Source organism: Oreochromis aureus, linkage group 1 (genome assembly GCF_013358895.1).
Source record: "Oreochromis aureus strain Israel breed Guangdong linkage group 1, ZZ_aureus, whole genome shotgun sequence".
Taxonomy (NCBI): domain Eukaryota; kingdom Metazoa; phylum Chordata; class Actinopteri; order Cichliformes; family Cichlidae; genus Oreochromis; species Oreochromis aureus.
In genome coordinates this window covers 26,950,649-26,964,212 of record NC_052942.1, presented here as the reverse complement: position 1 = coordinate 26,964,212, position 13,564 = coordinate 26,950,649, and the positions used below count along the sequence as shown (strand labels likewise).

The following is a 13,564-nucleotide window of genomic DNA, read 5'->3' as shown; positions in this document are numbered from 1 at the left end:
ACAGTTTTGCACATCATTTATATTAATGAATGTCCTAATGCTGGACTCACTAAGAGCTTGGAACATGCATGCTTAACTTAACAGAGTCTAGACTATTGCACAAGCTTTTTTAAAGACAAACATTTTGGCAAAAGAGAAAACAAATCACTACTCAATCTGTTTTTCTTAGTTTACAGACCCACCTCTTTCAGCCTTGACTTAACGTAAATAGAAAAAAAGGATGTTTTGTCATCTTTTTTCTTTTTATTATACCCTGCTAAGATAAGACCACTTCTAATCACTCAAGAAGTTTTCGGGTACACAGAAGTTTCTCCTGAGTCTCTGCTCCATCTCTTTTGTATCTTGGCTCTGTCCTGAGCAGCTGTGAAGCTATCTCAGTTGACAGATGCAGAAAAACATACAAGCAGACACAATGAACACAATATATCTCTGTGTATGGTGGGGGCGTGATGTTGTGCAACAACAGCTGAATCATAGAAAAACTTCAGTAAACACAGCATTACTGACCACAGTATTCTCAACTAGTTATGGTTAACCAAAACGTCTCTCTGCATTCTGTATGTATGCATGCGAAGTATAGCAGCGAACCACATCTGACTGCATGTGTCCGTGAGCCTTTTAGCTGCAAACTCAGACCACGATCCAACTGTTGTTTATTCCATTCTTCTTCTCTTGATGTCTTCCTTTGTTTTGTTTGCAGTTTTCTGAAGTGAATCACTCCACTTTCCCTCTTTTCTACCTCCCTTCATCTTCCCGCTCCCTCTAACTTTGACTCCTATCTGTTTGAAGCAGGATTCAGTGCACTTTTTCAGGTCTGTCAGTCCATCCAGCTCCTCTACAAATGCTGGTGTCTTTGAGCAAAAAAGGTAAAGATGATTTATTCCCCACTGGGTCATGTTTCTCTATGTGTACCTGTCTGAAGGTACACATAGAGTTTAGGACACTAAAACCAGAAAGTTATACCATTACAAACCAGTACATATAATCACACAGAGTCTTAATATCTGCTCAGCAGTTCTACCTGCTCTTTCTTTGTTTTTATTAAAGTCTTTACACGTGAAGAGGAGGATGCGTGCAGTGTCGGCTGACCCAGTGACAGCTTCCATCTGCTGCTGTTTTGTGTTCATCCTAATGATGAGCAAAAAAGGCCTTCCATTGTTTTGTCTCGTACTGTGAGACAACCATCTTTACAGATGTCTGTGGGTTTAGCTCCCACAGCTGTAATCCACAGCGTATGAGTGGAGGAGTATACTCTAAGCACAGTGGGCAGTATATTTTAGGAACTGTGGAAAGACACACAAACCTGAAACCTAAAATAGACGTTAAATTATGTATTACTTTACACGTTAGTATCAACTGGTTGCTGTAGGTGGCTGTACATCCTTAATTCTGCCAGAGGTCCCTTCCTGCTAAAGGGGAGTTCTTCCTTACCACAGTTGACAAGTGGTTCAGCTGTTTGCTTCTAAGGAATCGTCTGATTGTTGGGGATTTCTCTCTAATATTGTAAGACTATAATGTACTTTCAGGCCATCTGAGTTGTAAATAGACGACCACAGCGTTTTAAGCAGGTTTAGGTGTGGCCTTGGCTAGGCCATTGCAGCACCTTGATTCTTTTCTTGCTGTTACCCAGTTTTGGCCAACTTTAGCTGCTGGACAGATGGCCTCAGTTTTGACTTTACAATACTTTGGTTTACAGTGAAGTTCATTGTCAAGTTAATCAGCCTATCTCCTCTGCTGTAAAACATGCCCCACCCCACCCCCACCACCACCCCCATCCACGCTTGGCCAAACATCTCCACTACCCTTCTGCCTAAAAGAGATTCCAAAAGTCTTGTGGTTTATTCAGATGCAACTTTGTAAACCTAAATCATGCTGCCATTTCTGTTTTTGTTTTGTTTTGTTTTTAGAGAGGAAGCTTTCTCCTAGCAACCCATACTTGTTTTTTTAAAATTGTACTGTCATGAATTTACAATTTAATAATTAACATGCTAACTGAGGCCTATAAAGCCTGAGATGTACTTCTTATTTTTGTTTTTTGTTTGTTTGTTTTTCGGTTTCTTTGAGTATTGCACCCTCTGAACTTGGGATGAACTTGCTGGGACATCAAGTTCTTGGACGATTGTGTTAACACACACCTGAATATTCCAGACCAGCAACCTTTATAAACTAATATTAAAAGACCCAAGATTCAGATTTAGGTACATCTTTGATTTCCTTCATATTAAAGTAAGCACATATACACAATTTTAGTATATATATATATATATATATATATATATATATATATATATATATATATATATATATATATATATATATATATATATATATATATATATATATATATATATATATATATATATATATATATATATATATATATATATATATATATATATATTTTATGGTACTATTGTAGATATATTTATGTGGGTATGTTTGTTTTTCTAAACCCTGCAGATTAAGGGAAAACCAGCACACATGGATTTGTTTTGCTGTGGATTCTCCCTTTAACTCGATCTTTGGTTGCATGCATATGCTGTCCCCCCTGCTGCCTGCCTGTTCCACTGCTCAATGGCATTCATGTGTTAATGCATGAATCATGACATGCAGACTCTGTTCTTCTTTCTTCCTTTCCCTCACTCTCATTCATACCCCTCTGTCTGTCTCACTCTCTGTCTGTCAGTAACGCTTTAACCCTCCACAGATGACTTTCTGTTGGCACTTCCTCTGAAGTGCTGATGGGTCACACGCATGACGCTCAGGTTAACAAGCAAGCAGGTTGGGGAGGTGGGGATAGCAGGTCATGGTCAAAGGTCAGGATAACAGGGAAATCCCACAGCTCAATGCAGGGCTGCTCATCCTCCTGTGGGATAATTACTGCAGCTCTTCCAAATCAATTCTTCAAAAAGTGACAAGATGTTCTGCTCTCCTCAGTATATTCTGGTTTGTGCTCTTTGCTATTTTGCTTTTAGTTGTGCTAGTAATCATTTCTTTTTGATTTAGCCACACGGTTTAAGCAACTTCAACACATTCAACACATGATCTATTTCCTTGTTTAAGGAAAGCTGTGAACATAAGGTGTTAGCAGTTCAAGCTAGTTTGGTTTGTGAACACACTGTGTGAGAACAGAGGACCTAATAAACCAGGCCACTTATCTTAATTAGTCATTGATCAGACTGACATCCCGAGTCTATTGCACCGCAGTGGCATCCTCCTCTGTGTAAATCAAAATCATCACTGCAAATGTCTGAAAGAAAAGGCTTTGATCAGAGTGACTCTGTGACACTCATACAGTGTGTATGTGTGTCAGAGAGTATGTGCACATTTAACTGAATTGAGGGTTCCAGGTCATCTTTTTCCAGCTGGATATGTGAGGAGCGTAGAGGAAACAACTTTATGAGTAAAAGAGTCACGCTGAATGCTCCACAGTGAGAACCACATGAGTGATGCTGGTGCCCCTCAGAGCAGCACAGTAATGCAGGAGTTAGGACTGTCACCACACAGCAAGCAGGTTCTATGAGGCTGCGTGGAGTCTGCCTGATCCCCCTGTGCCTGTATAGGTTTTCTGGCTTCCTTCCACAGTCCAAAGACATGTATGTTAAGTTATTTGGTGATTCTAAATGTGAGTGTGAATCTGTCACTCTCCGTTAGCCCAGTGATAGATTGGCCTATCCAGGGTATACCCTGCCTCTTGACCTATGACAGCTAGGATAGGCTCCAGACCCACTCCAACCTGGAAGTGGATAAGAAAATGGATTGACGGTGATGCTGGTATCCAACCTAGAGTCGTTTCCATGAAATCCCCCTCCAAAAAAAAAGGAAAAAAGAAAATGCTGCTCTAGAAAGAGCTATTAAAAGAAATTCACCCGAGACTGGCAGGTTAGGCCAAAAGATTCTGTCTTTCATTATTTTGTTCCCACTGAAATGAACCAACATTCTGCCAGTAATGCTGCTGAATAACCATTTTTAAAAACCTGGCAAAATGTAAGGTTGTTCTGAAGAGGCACAGATGCTGAACTGGATCTGCACATGCACTGTGCTTCCTGTCCACGCTGCTGGACAAGAGACAGAGAAGGACCACTTTGATGTTCACTACAAAATTCAAAGCATATTCTTCTGGGTTTGAATAACCGCAACAGTTACTTCTCAAAAGGGAATATTCATGTGAATGCACCCTGAAATGGGAAGAACTGCTCTGATCATTTTTGTACATGACTTGGCTGGTAAATGTCTGGTTGAAAGAAATAAGGGAAGAAATGAACTGCTAATGTTTAACTTGTAATTTGGCATTAGATTACAACTGTTAGTTAGTATTAGCAGTAACCCTGATAATAAAGTGGGTAAATCAGTGTATTTATCATATACTTTAAACATTTATCACCATGTTTAAATGCTCTAAGTAATAAAAAAAAAAAACACATTTTCTTTAATGTGTCCATGTTGTTCACAGATTTCGGCTAAAAGGGGGAAAAAAGTTAAAAATACAGGAGGCCGACTACAGCCATGACACTGAAGATCGCTCTCTGTTTGCAGAGTCTTCACCTGAAAGTGTGTTTCAGATGATTAATATTCAAATACGTCTCCAAACACACAAACACTCTACACTGTGTCTGTGGGGGAAGGCGGTAGGAGGTATCAGCCAACTTAAAAAGCTGGTAGCGCTTCAGCATTTAGATGTCAGCTCAACCTGCTCTTTGATAAGCACAGACACTTCCCCTTAGCATAGGTCTGACAAAGCACACACATCCCCAGTTACTGTCCTTTGTACTGTCATGTGGTTAACCTATGTGGCCCAAACTATGCATAATTTTGGTCTTCAGCTCACGTCGAGCTGGTCGTCTTCGCACCCACAGATGAAGCGTTTCAAAAATGGCTTTCCAGGTTTCAGTGGACTGAAATTGTGTTTGTTAAAACTTAGTTTTAAAAGAAAAAAGAAAATATGCCAAATTATTTGCAACTCCTGCTAAATTAATGTGTGTGTGTGTATGTAATAAGGGAGAAAATGCTAAAGAGCTCCAGAGTTAATGAGAGACTTCAGCTCGCTGACAATTCTCACACCCACAAGATGAGTAAGATGCAGGGCAGAAGAAAGGAAGGAGGAAGATGTCTTGCTGAAGCCTTAAATAGTACAAATGAGTCCGTGTCTCTCTTTAACATGTATGTGCCAAAAGGAACAGGATGTATGTGAATCTGTGTTGCAGAGGCAGTATGAGAGTTTAAAGGATGGGCACACACTGACAGTGTGGAGCCTTGTCACGCCCCCCACAGTGTGATTGTGGGCACTTTAATTCAACTCCTAAGATTCAGGCTGGTTCCGCGATTTCCCAATCTTTATGAAAAATTTATGTTGTACTTGAAGTGTTGTGCAAGAAAACAAATTTGTCATTTTGAATAATTTCAGGACTTTGTTTGTGGCTGTAAAAAACATCTGGCTCCACAAAGCCACAAAGCCACAAAACACAACGAAAAATCCTGATATGACGACACAATTGTGAGCGAGCCCACTAGTTCAGTAAAGTGTGCACGGAATGGTTTCTCAGTAGGCTGAATAAGAGACGTGAACTATATCATGATATACTGCTTCCATGAAAACACAAAAGTAAAATGGTAAGTTAGCCAAAATTCCTTTTAGGCAGTCAACAGTTTTTATTTATAAAATCAAGTTTTATGTCATGAAATATATTTGAGCCTTTGTTTAATCCATTTCTCAGTACATTAATTTAATCTCTTTAACCCAAGCATATTCTGTGAGCAGTTTTTGGTTAATTGGTTTTAGACAGTGATGGGACTGGGAAGTTGTTTACCACACACAAATGAAATCACTCAGAATTGCTTCAGTTTACTGCGTTGTCAAACCTCATGTGTGTCCTGTTGCTGCAGCACCATCTCTTATCTGAATGTTCTTGTTTGAAATCTGACTGGACAGAGGTACCAAGATGAGGTGCTGCAACCTGTGCTTGTGCCATCCAGACACTTCTTAGCATGTATTTATGCGGGTGTCTCTTATTGCATATGCCTGGGACAGGCTGGGTTGATGTGTACAGACGCAACAACAGCTAATGACCACTGCACAGCTGCAGGTTGCTCTCACCGAGCAATTCCTCAACAACAGATCCAGACACTTGTGCAGACCATGCAGACAGGTGACTGCTTCTATCACATGCAGAAAAGATCACAATTTGAATTAAACATATATTTACATGTATTTCAATGTTGGTGACACAGTTGTAGCCCGAACCATTTTAACTTGCTGGTTCATTTAATGATGCTGCAATATTCAAAACTGTGTGAAAGTGTGCTGTCAAAAACCACAACATAACATTATAGATGCAATATGATCGCAAAGAAACTTCAAAATACTACTCAAATGATGTTTTAATTTGGATATTGATGCTTTCATTGATTCTATTGTATGTTAACACAGGATTTCTATTTAGCTTGAGTAAAGTGGAATGAGTTTTGTGTCCTAGGTAGGATCAGATGTACATTGTACCTCTTCCTTTACTGTCCTCTTTAGAGCTTTAGATCTGTGTGTGTGTGTGTGTGTGTGTGTGTGTGTGTGTGTGTGTGTGTGTGTGTGTGTGTGTGTGCGTGCGTGTGTGTGTGTGTGTGTGTGTGTGTGTGTGTTAAAAGCTCAGTTACAGGATCATCTCCTATCCTCAGTGAGGTGTGAACCCCAGACTTCTCACGCCCCACCCCAACCCTGTCAGCCTTTACACCAGCATAGGTGTTAAAGGCCCCGCTAAGGCGACATTTATCACTGCTCTGGGAAAGAGCTGCTCTGAAACAACACACACACACACACAAAGCAGAGGATGAATCGGGTTGGAAAATGTATCTCCTTCTCACCAGATATTAAGATTATCAGGTCTAGACATGAATGATAAAACGACTGTTTTAGCACTTGCAGATGATTAACTCACTGTTCCCATTAAACTGCCCATTCAGAGATACTGTTTTTCACTGATCTGCCTCATGCTAGCAAAGCTTGTTGGGTCAGACACTCGCTCACAGACTTATCTATGACTACCTGATCAGTGTCTGTTTTTAGGTGGTGTATCTTGCTCCTCCTTTTCCCCTTAAGATAAATATGTCACTCTCACTACAGAGGATGTGCTTGTGGCTGAGGGAAAGTGTGTGTCCGAAGGATTTGGGATGTTGAGTCACCCACAGTAAAGAAGATAAGATAGCAGACAAACAGCTTTACGAACCCATTCATTTTTTTTTTTATCAAGATTGTTCCAGATTTAGTAAATACACAGTTGTTACAGTAATACTTTGTTATTTTAAACGCAGACGAGTTCATCGTGAAACAGGATACTTCAGCGGGGCATGCAAGGACAGTAGCACAGTACAGAAAATAAACATTTGTAGAGGACAGTAGCCAAATGTTGGCAGCGGTAACCTTGTGACCAACGGGTCAGCAGTTCACATTCCTGAACAGCCTGGCAGGCAAAGCTGTTGAAGCACAACAACACCCATCATGATACTGTAGAGGAAGATACCCACACCCATTATAAGTTGGCTTCCAGACCCTGAGGTGCCACAGACCAAAGATACATTTTCTCCGGCACAGCACTCATCACAACTGTCTGCCAAGGATAATATAAAGGCCAATGATTTGATAAAAACTGTGGATATCTTCAAAATCAAACTGAAGTGGGTGCCTGCAGTGTAAAGGTTTTATGGGTACTGCCAGTAGCACTGACTGCTTCTACTTCCTTCAGATGATTTCTGCTCATTTTGGTCTTTGGCTCCCCCTAGGTAGCTGTTTATACACATACGCTGCGTGGGGAAAATACTCTAAATGTTTTTACACATCCACTCCAGGGTAATTCTGGCATTGCCACACCAGAAACTGGAGTACTTATTACAATTCTTACCGTTTCTTACCATTTACATCCAGTGGCTCAAATGGGCAATTTCTTGAGCCAGGTGGGGCCTCTGGGCCACATGTTTGACACCCCTGCTGTATAGGATTTGAAAGTCTGTTTTAAATACAGCAGTCTATTTACCGCATATTTTCCCAATTTTTTCCAATTATTTTCAGATTTTTTTATCCTTAAAGTTGTATCTAATCATCTGACAAAAGTATTTTCTAAAACTGCCTAATGTTATTTTATTTACACTTATAGTTATTTTGAGCTATCGAGTTATTAGAGTAAAATCTGACAGGTCAGGTTTTCAGAAACACCAACGCTGCTGCTTGTGGCTCTAGAAGCCGATAGCCTGAAATAGTTTGTGATTGGTCTACAATAAAAAAAAAATCAGAGTTAATATTATTTTTTTCGCATCTGCACAAGGTAATATCCAAAAGCTGAATTTTATTAATAAATGAAAATGTTTTATAAAGCTTTCACGCCTTCACAACACTTTAAAGTAGTGGGTGATTTGTTTCTGTGCCAACAAGAACAGCAACTCTGCATCTTTATCAGTTCAGTAGATTAAAACGGGTAAATATGTCTCGTGCTGTGTGTATAATCAGTGTTGTCCTTTTAAATGAAGGTGTCTTGACTTTCTGGATACTAATAATGTGTTGCCTCCCCTTTTGGGACCTATAGGTAGTCTAGACAGTTATATTATAATAGTGACTGTAACAGGGTGCGAATCACATGTGACATCCCTATGATCAGAGCTGATGTCCTGGTAATTGGTGTTATCCTTTGTGTCATCCCTGTAATCTGCAGTGTCCTGAACAAGGAGCCCACCAGGTGAGGAGAAACGGAGGCCATGTGTGATCTGTCACAGATCAGCATTGCCTCCTTCAAATTAAATCTGATGTCCTGTGATAAAGGCTGCAAAAATATCTGAACAGGACTAATATAGAAAATATTTACATGTGAGCACTGTAACACAAATACTGTATAGAGTACAGTAATAATAATGCTAAGATTTCCAAATTCCTCACAGTGTTTCATAGAAATAGATAAATATGAACAAATTTTCTGTTTTGTCTCTGTTCAGTTCTAAAAGGTTTTGAGGCAACTATCAGTTAAGTACAGGTATTAACTTGTGAACAAGGGTTAGATCATCAGAGGAAAGTGATAAGTATAACCGTGGATCATCTGCATAAGAATGTCAGGATTTATTATGATTCTTTATGACAGTACCAAGCAGGAACATGTAAAGGAGTAATGGAGCATGGACTGTTCTGTTAGGAACCCCTGACTGACTTTTTATTTCTGCAAATCTAAAACTTTGAAGTGTCAATGTGTTGAAGGCAGCAGTGAGGTCAGGTAGAACTGACTGAAACTCATTGTGAGTCACTGTTGATCTTCAGGTCATTGATGACTTCGGTAAGAGCTGTTTCTGTGCAAAGTTAAAGTCACATGCACGATTATTACAGCTTTTACTGTGTTTTAACGGAGTACGTGATAAACCCACACAGCATGGGTGAGAAGAATAGAGCAAATACGCCATCTATTGGAGAAACACAGAAAACACATTTGAATTTAAACCTTGGGGTGACAGTTACATGCTGGTACAGCACACAAACAATTATAAACTGCATTAATTTCCACGGCTTTGTGCTTGAATATGCTTTCAGTGTTTGTTTGTTTGATATGTGGCGTATTTTTTTCTGCATATTTTAGCCTTCCTCGTGTGAATTAACTGTTCTTTTTAGTCACGTTAGTGTGCATCTATTATTTTCACGTTTGAGCACTGCAATTACACACATAGGATAGACAGATGTAGAATTTTATTGCCACACAGGAATTTACTTGTTACAGCAGAGCAGAAAAAATGATCAGAAAACAATTAAAATAGAAAAATAATGTACAAAAATGCTAAACTGCTAAAATGCAGTACATGAATTATATTTAATTCATGTTCTGCTTTAAAATAAAGCAGTATCTGTAGCTCATATTTTTCCAATTTTCCTATTCTTTTCATGGTAAGGAATTTTTACTGTAGGATGTCATGTGTCACGAAACTCAAGAGAAGAACTTTTATTTTGAAATCTGCGACGTTAGTACTTCCTCCTGCCGGTTAGACTCTACCGAGAAAAACGAACCGAAATCGCGGTCTGTCGACGAAAGGACTTCGCGGTGAAGAAGTGAACCAACGGAAAACAAAATGAACTCGATGGAAAAGAAGCTGGCGGATTTGATACGTGAACACCCGAATCTGTACGATCCAAGACGGCGGGACTACAAAGACAACATGAAGGGGCATCTGTCGTGGAAAGAGATCGCGGACGCCATGGGAAAGTCGGAGGAAGAGGTGAAGCTGAAATGGAAAAATCTGCGCGACAAGTTCTGTAAAGCGAAGAAGCGACTGGCCAAGAGACACTTCCCCCTGCTGGACGACAACGAGGATCCGGCAGACAGGCATACCCCCGTGCTGTACAGCCAGCTATCCTGGCTCACCGCCTATGTCAAACCCAGAGGAGAAAGAGGCATGGGGGAGCCAGAAGTGTGTGTCCGCCATTCGGTAAAATGCATTTTTATGTTTAGTAGATTAGCTTTTGCTAAGCTTCGTAGCTTAGCAACAGCTAACTAACTTAGTAAAGGCCACAGTGACCGCCATTATACCGAACTGTTGCATAGTGTTGAAACTCTGCACGTATAAACAAGAATATATAAATGGCTAAATATCGTAAACATGATAGTATATGTTGTGTTCGCTAAATTCATGAAAACACCCAGCCATGTCATTACAGACAGATGCCTACAACAATATCCGCCTTTAGTTTTTCCAAATAAAAGCACCTGGAAGTCCGAAAGTAGCAACCAGATTACTGTAGATAAACTAACACATACTCTCTAACATTGCAATTAGGTTAATACTTACAATATAAACTTTATTTATCTATTTCAATAGTACACTTATACGGGGGTTTCAGTCATCGATACAGCCTCAACATATGATATTTACATTTGTTTGTATGACAGTACTTTGTCATATTTGTGCATTTTAAAAAGTATGTTTTTAAATAAAATTGGACTCGATTTGATATTTTAATATTTCTGTTTTGCTTTAGAACTTCAGTCAGTTTTCTGCCAATATATGTATCTGGGATGAGCTAATATTGGCTAGTAAACCTTGCTGTCTAATCAGCCTTCAACAGAACAGTATCACAGAAATTTATGAAAGCTAAATGTAATCAGAATTTGCATAATTGAACTAAAAATTTCTCCTGTAGGTCGTTAATGAAAAGACATGAGGCAGAGCCGGAGGTGGCAATGTTGAAGATGCTCAGATTATTTTATTAGGAGTGATGAGGATGAACAAGATTAGAAATAACTGTACCAGAGGTACAGCTAAGCAGTGAAGAAGGACTAGCAGAGGGTTTGTGTGACAGAGGAAGATTCTAGGGATAGGGTGAGATGAAGGCAGATGATCACTATGGGGAGCAGTTGAAAGAAGTAAAACAGGCAACAGGTAGAGGTGAAATTTTTAGAGTCAGTGTACTTGCCCTTGTTGTGAGATGAGGTTGATGCAGTGGTTAGTACTGTTGTCTGACAGGGAGAAGGCTCTGGGGTCAAATTTCCTGGTCCAGTTCAAAGACATACATGTTAGGCTAATTGGTGAATCTAATTTGGCTGCAGGGTGTAGGTTTGAGAGTGTCTGCCTCTCTGTTTTAGCCCTGCCTTGCACTCTGTGTCACACAGGTTGGGTTCTAACCCCTCTGGAACCCTGAACAGGATAAATTGCGAAGTAAAGAGATGACAGGATCCCTGCTCAGAACCAGGATTTTTTTTTTCCCAGACAAAAGCTACAACCTTTATTGTAAATCATTGGTCTTTACAGTCTAAAACTAGCAGTTTTTAGTTTTAGACTGTAAACCAGTAGTTTGCACCAGTGAAAGCTACTCCAGTGTTTACTTGTTTTCCTTTTCTTTGCATCCTACTGTGATTTGCAGCAAATGTTTACCGTCTGGTTCATTAAAGCTGGTCTTAATCAACTGCTTCTCCATGAGCATTTCTGTCTCTTTTTCAATAGCACCTAACCTGCTTGACTCAACTTTTTAGTGTTTTCCATTAGGTACTAGTACCTGATACCAGGTACTTTTTTAGTACCTACTCGGCTGGGATTTTAAGCAAGCTGAGTCGCATTGAACAGACTACATGCCACTGATTGGCCAGGGGGTGACATCACTAGATGAGTCATGATTGCAGCTCCTTCACAAGAATCAAACCCGCCAATTTTGAAATTCTGACAACAATCATCTCACCGCCTGCAGCCACCTCTCTCTCTTCTTTTACCCTGACTGACTCTGGCAAAAAGCCATAGACCAAGCCGCATGTATAGCATCGCCTTGATGTCCTCCATTGTTGTCTTGTGTTTGTGTCGCACACAAATGACATCACAAGACTTTCCAGCTGCCTTTCTATAATGACCCTATCTACATTTAGCTGGTACTCAATTGTAATGGAAAACAACCAAAGCAGAGTCAAGCGAAGTAGGTGCTAGTGGAAAAGGCATTAGCCTTCTTTCCTGTTGGATGTTGGGACACTGGCTCACCACTCCATCTTGGGGTAGACAGTGAAATATTAAAAAAGTCTGGTGTTTGACTGCAGTCTGAAAAAAAAAAAAATAAGAGGAAGAAAATCGCTGAGCATAATCAGTAGTGTGTTGCTATCCATGTTAACCAGTGTTTGTTTTCTGTTTTCACACCACACAGGTACCTGGTAGAGCAGGCAACGCTGAGAAGGAGCAAGACAAAGAGGAGAAGGCGCAGCTGGGCTCTCTGCCTGTCGTCAGCACCAGCTTTTCTCTTCCGGAGTCCTGTCCGACCAGCGATCAGGACGTGGGAGGCTCTCTTAAGCGCAAAAGACAAACATCCGCAGAAACGGAGATAAGTTCTGCAGATGCCCTCAGCAACCTCAGAGATGAGGATGAACTGTTTTTGCTCAGCCTCCTGCCGTCACTGAAGAGGCTAACCATTAAAAAAAGGATGGAGGTGCGAATGAAATTTCAGCAAGTGCTTTATGCTGCTGAGTTTGAGGACTAAATAGTTCAGATCCCAGTAAACACTGGTAGTTGGCAGTGTTTGATCTTAAGGATGTATGTTTGTATCAGACTGTATATATTTACTGTATATATTTTATAAATAAATATTTTATGGATCCTTCAAAACATCTTTTGCTTCTTGTTTTCTTTTCTTCTTTTTTAATAATCCCATTGTGTCCCACTTGGCTCTAATTTAGCACCTCTCCCTCTGACTTTGGCTGATTTTAAAGGTATAAGTTAACAGGAAACTATGTAAAAACATGCTTATAAAAGTGCTTCAGTACTGATAGAGATGCATGTTGTTTTTTTTGTTTTAAAAAATGCTGATTGTGCCTTTAAATATTTGCATTCTTACTGCTCATGCTTGCCTACATGAAATCAGGTTGGTGTTTGCGCTCGTTCTGTGAATTAGTAGAAATGTAGTGAGTGTCATCTTTGACAGCTGCACTGGTAACTGTTTCATTCTCTGAGCTGCAGAGTCATTCACTCCCAAACGGAGCCAATCACCACTCTGCTTCACTGAGACCCTCTCTCTGCTTCCTGCTTCTGATTGGATGGTAACAGACTTGCCCCTCCTCTCTTGTGTTCAGAAGTCACTATTCAC

General features: G+C 40.1%; 1 protein-coding gene across 2 annotated transcripts; it reads left to right on the top strand.

Moving 5' to 3' along the window:
- The first annotated feature begins 9,964 nt into the window (after nt 1–9,964).
- LOC116313316 lies at nt 9,965–13,071 on the top strand. 2 transcript variants are annotated; one of them, XM_039611607.1, is made up of 2 exons: nt 9,965–10,419; nt 12,632–13,071. In XM_039611607.1, exons 1-2 carry the CDS (start codon nt 10,081–10,083, stop codon nt 12,959–12,961), a joined length of 669 nt encoding a protein of 222 aa, XP_039467541.1. In that variant the 5' UTR covers nt 9,965–10,080; the 3' UTR covers nt 12,962–13,071. The 2 variants fall into 2 exon arrangements, with proteins under 2 accessions (XP_039467541.1, XP_031586820.1); XM_031730960.2 differs by having other exon boundaries at nt 9,970–10,437; nt 12,632–13,067.
- Nucleotides 13,072–13,564: the final 493 nt, after the last annotated feature.

What these genes read in the sequence shown, in the direction of transcription:
- LOC116313316 (XM_031730960.2), top strand. Translation starts at nt 10,081, where the DNA reads ATGAACTCGATGGAAAAGAAGCTGGCGGATTTGATACGTGAACACCCG. An exon ending in AAGTGTGTGTCCGCCATTCG is followed by an intron (nt 10,438 to 12,631) that starts GTAAAATGCATT and finishes CACACCACACAG; the next exon opens with GTACCTGGTAGAGCAGGCAA.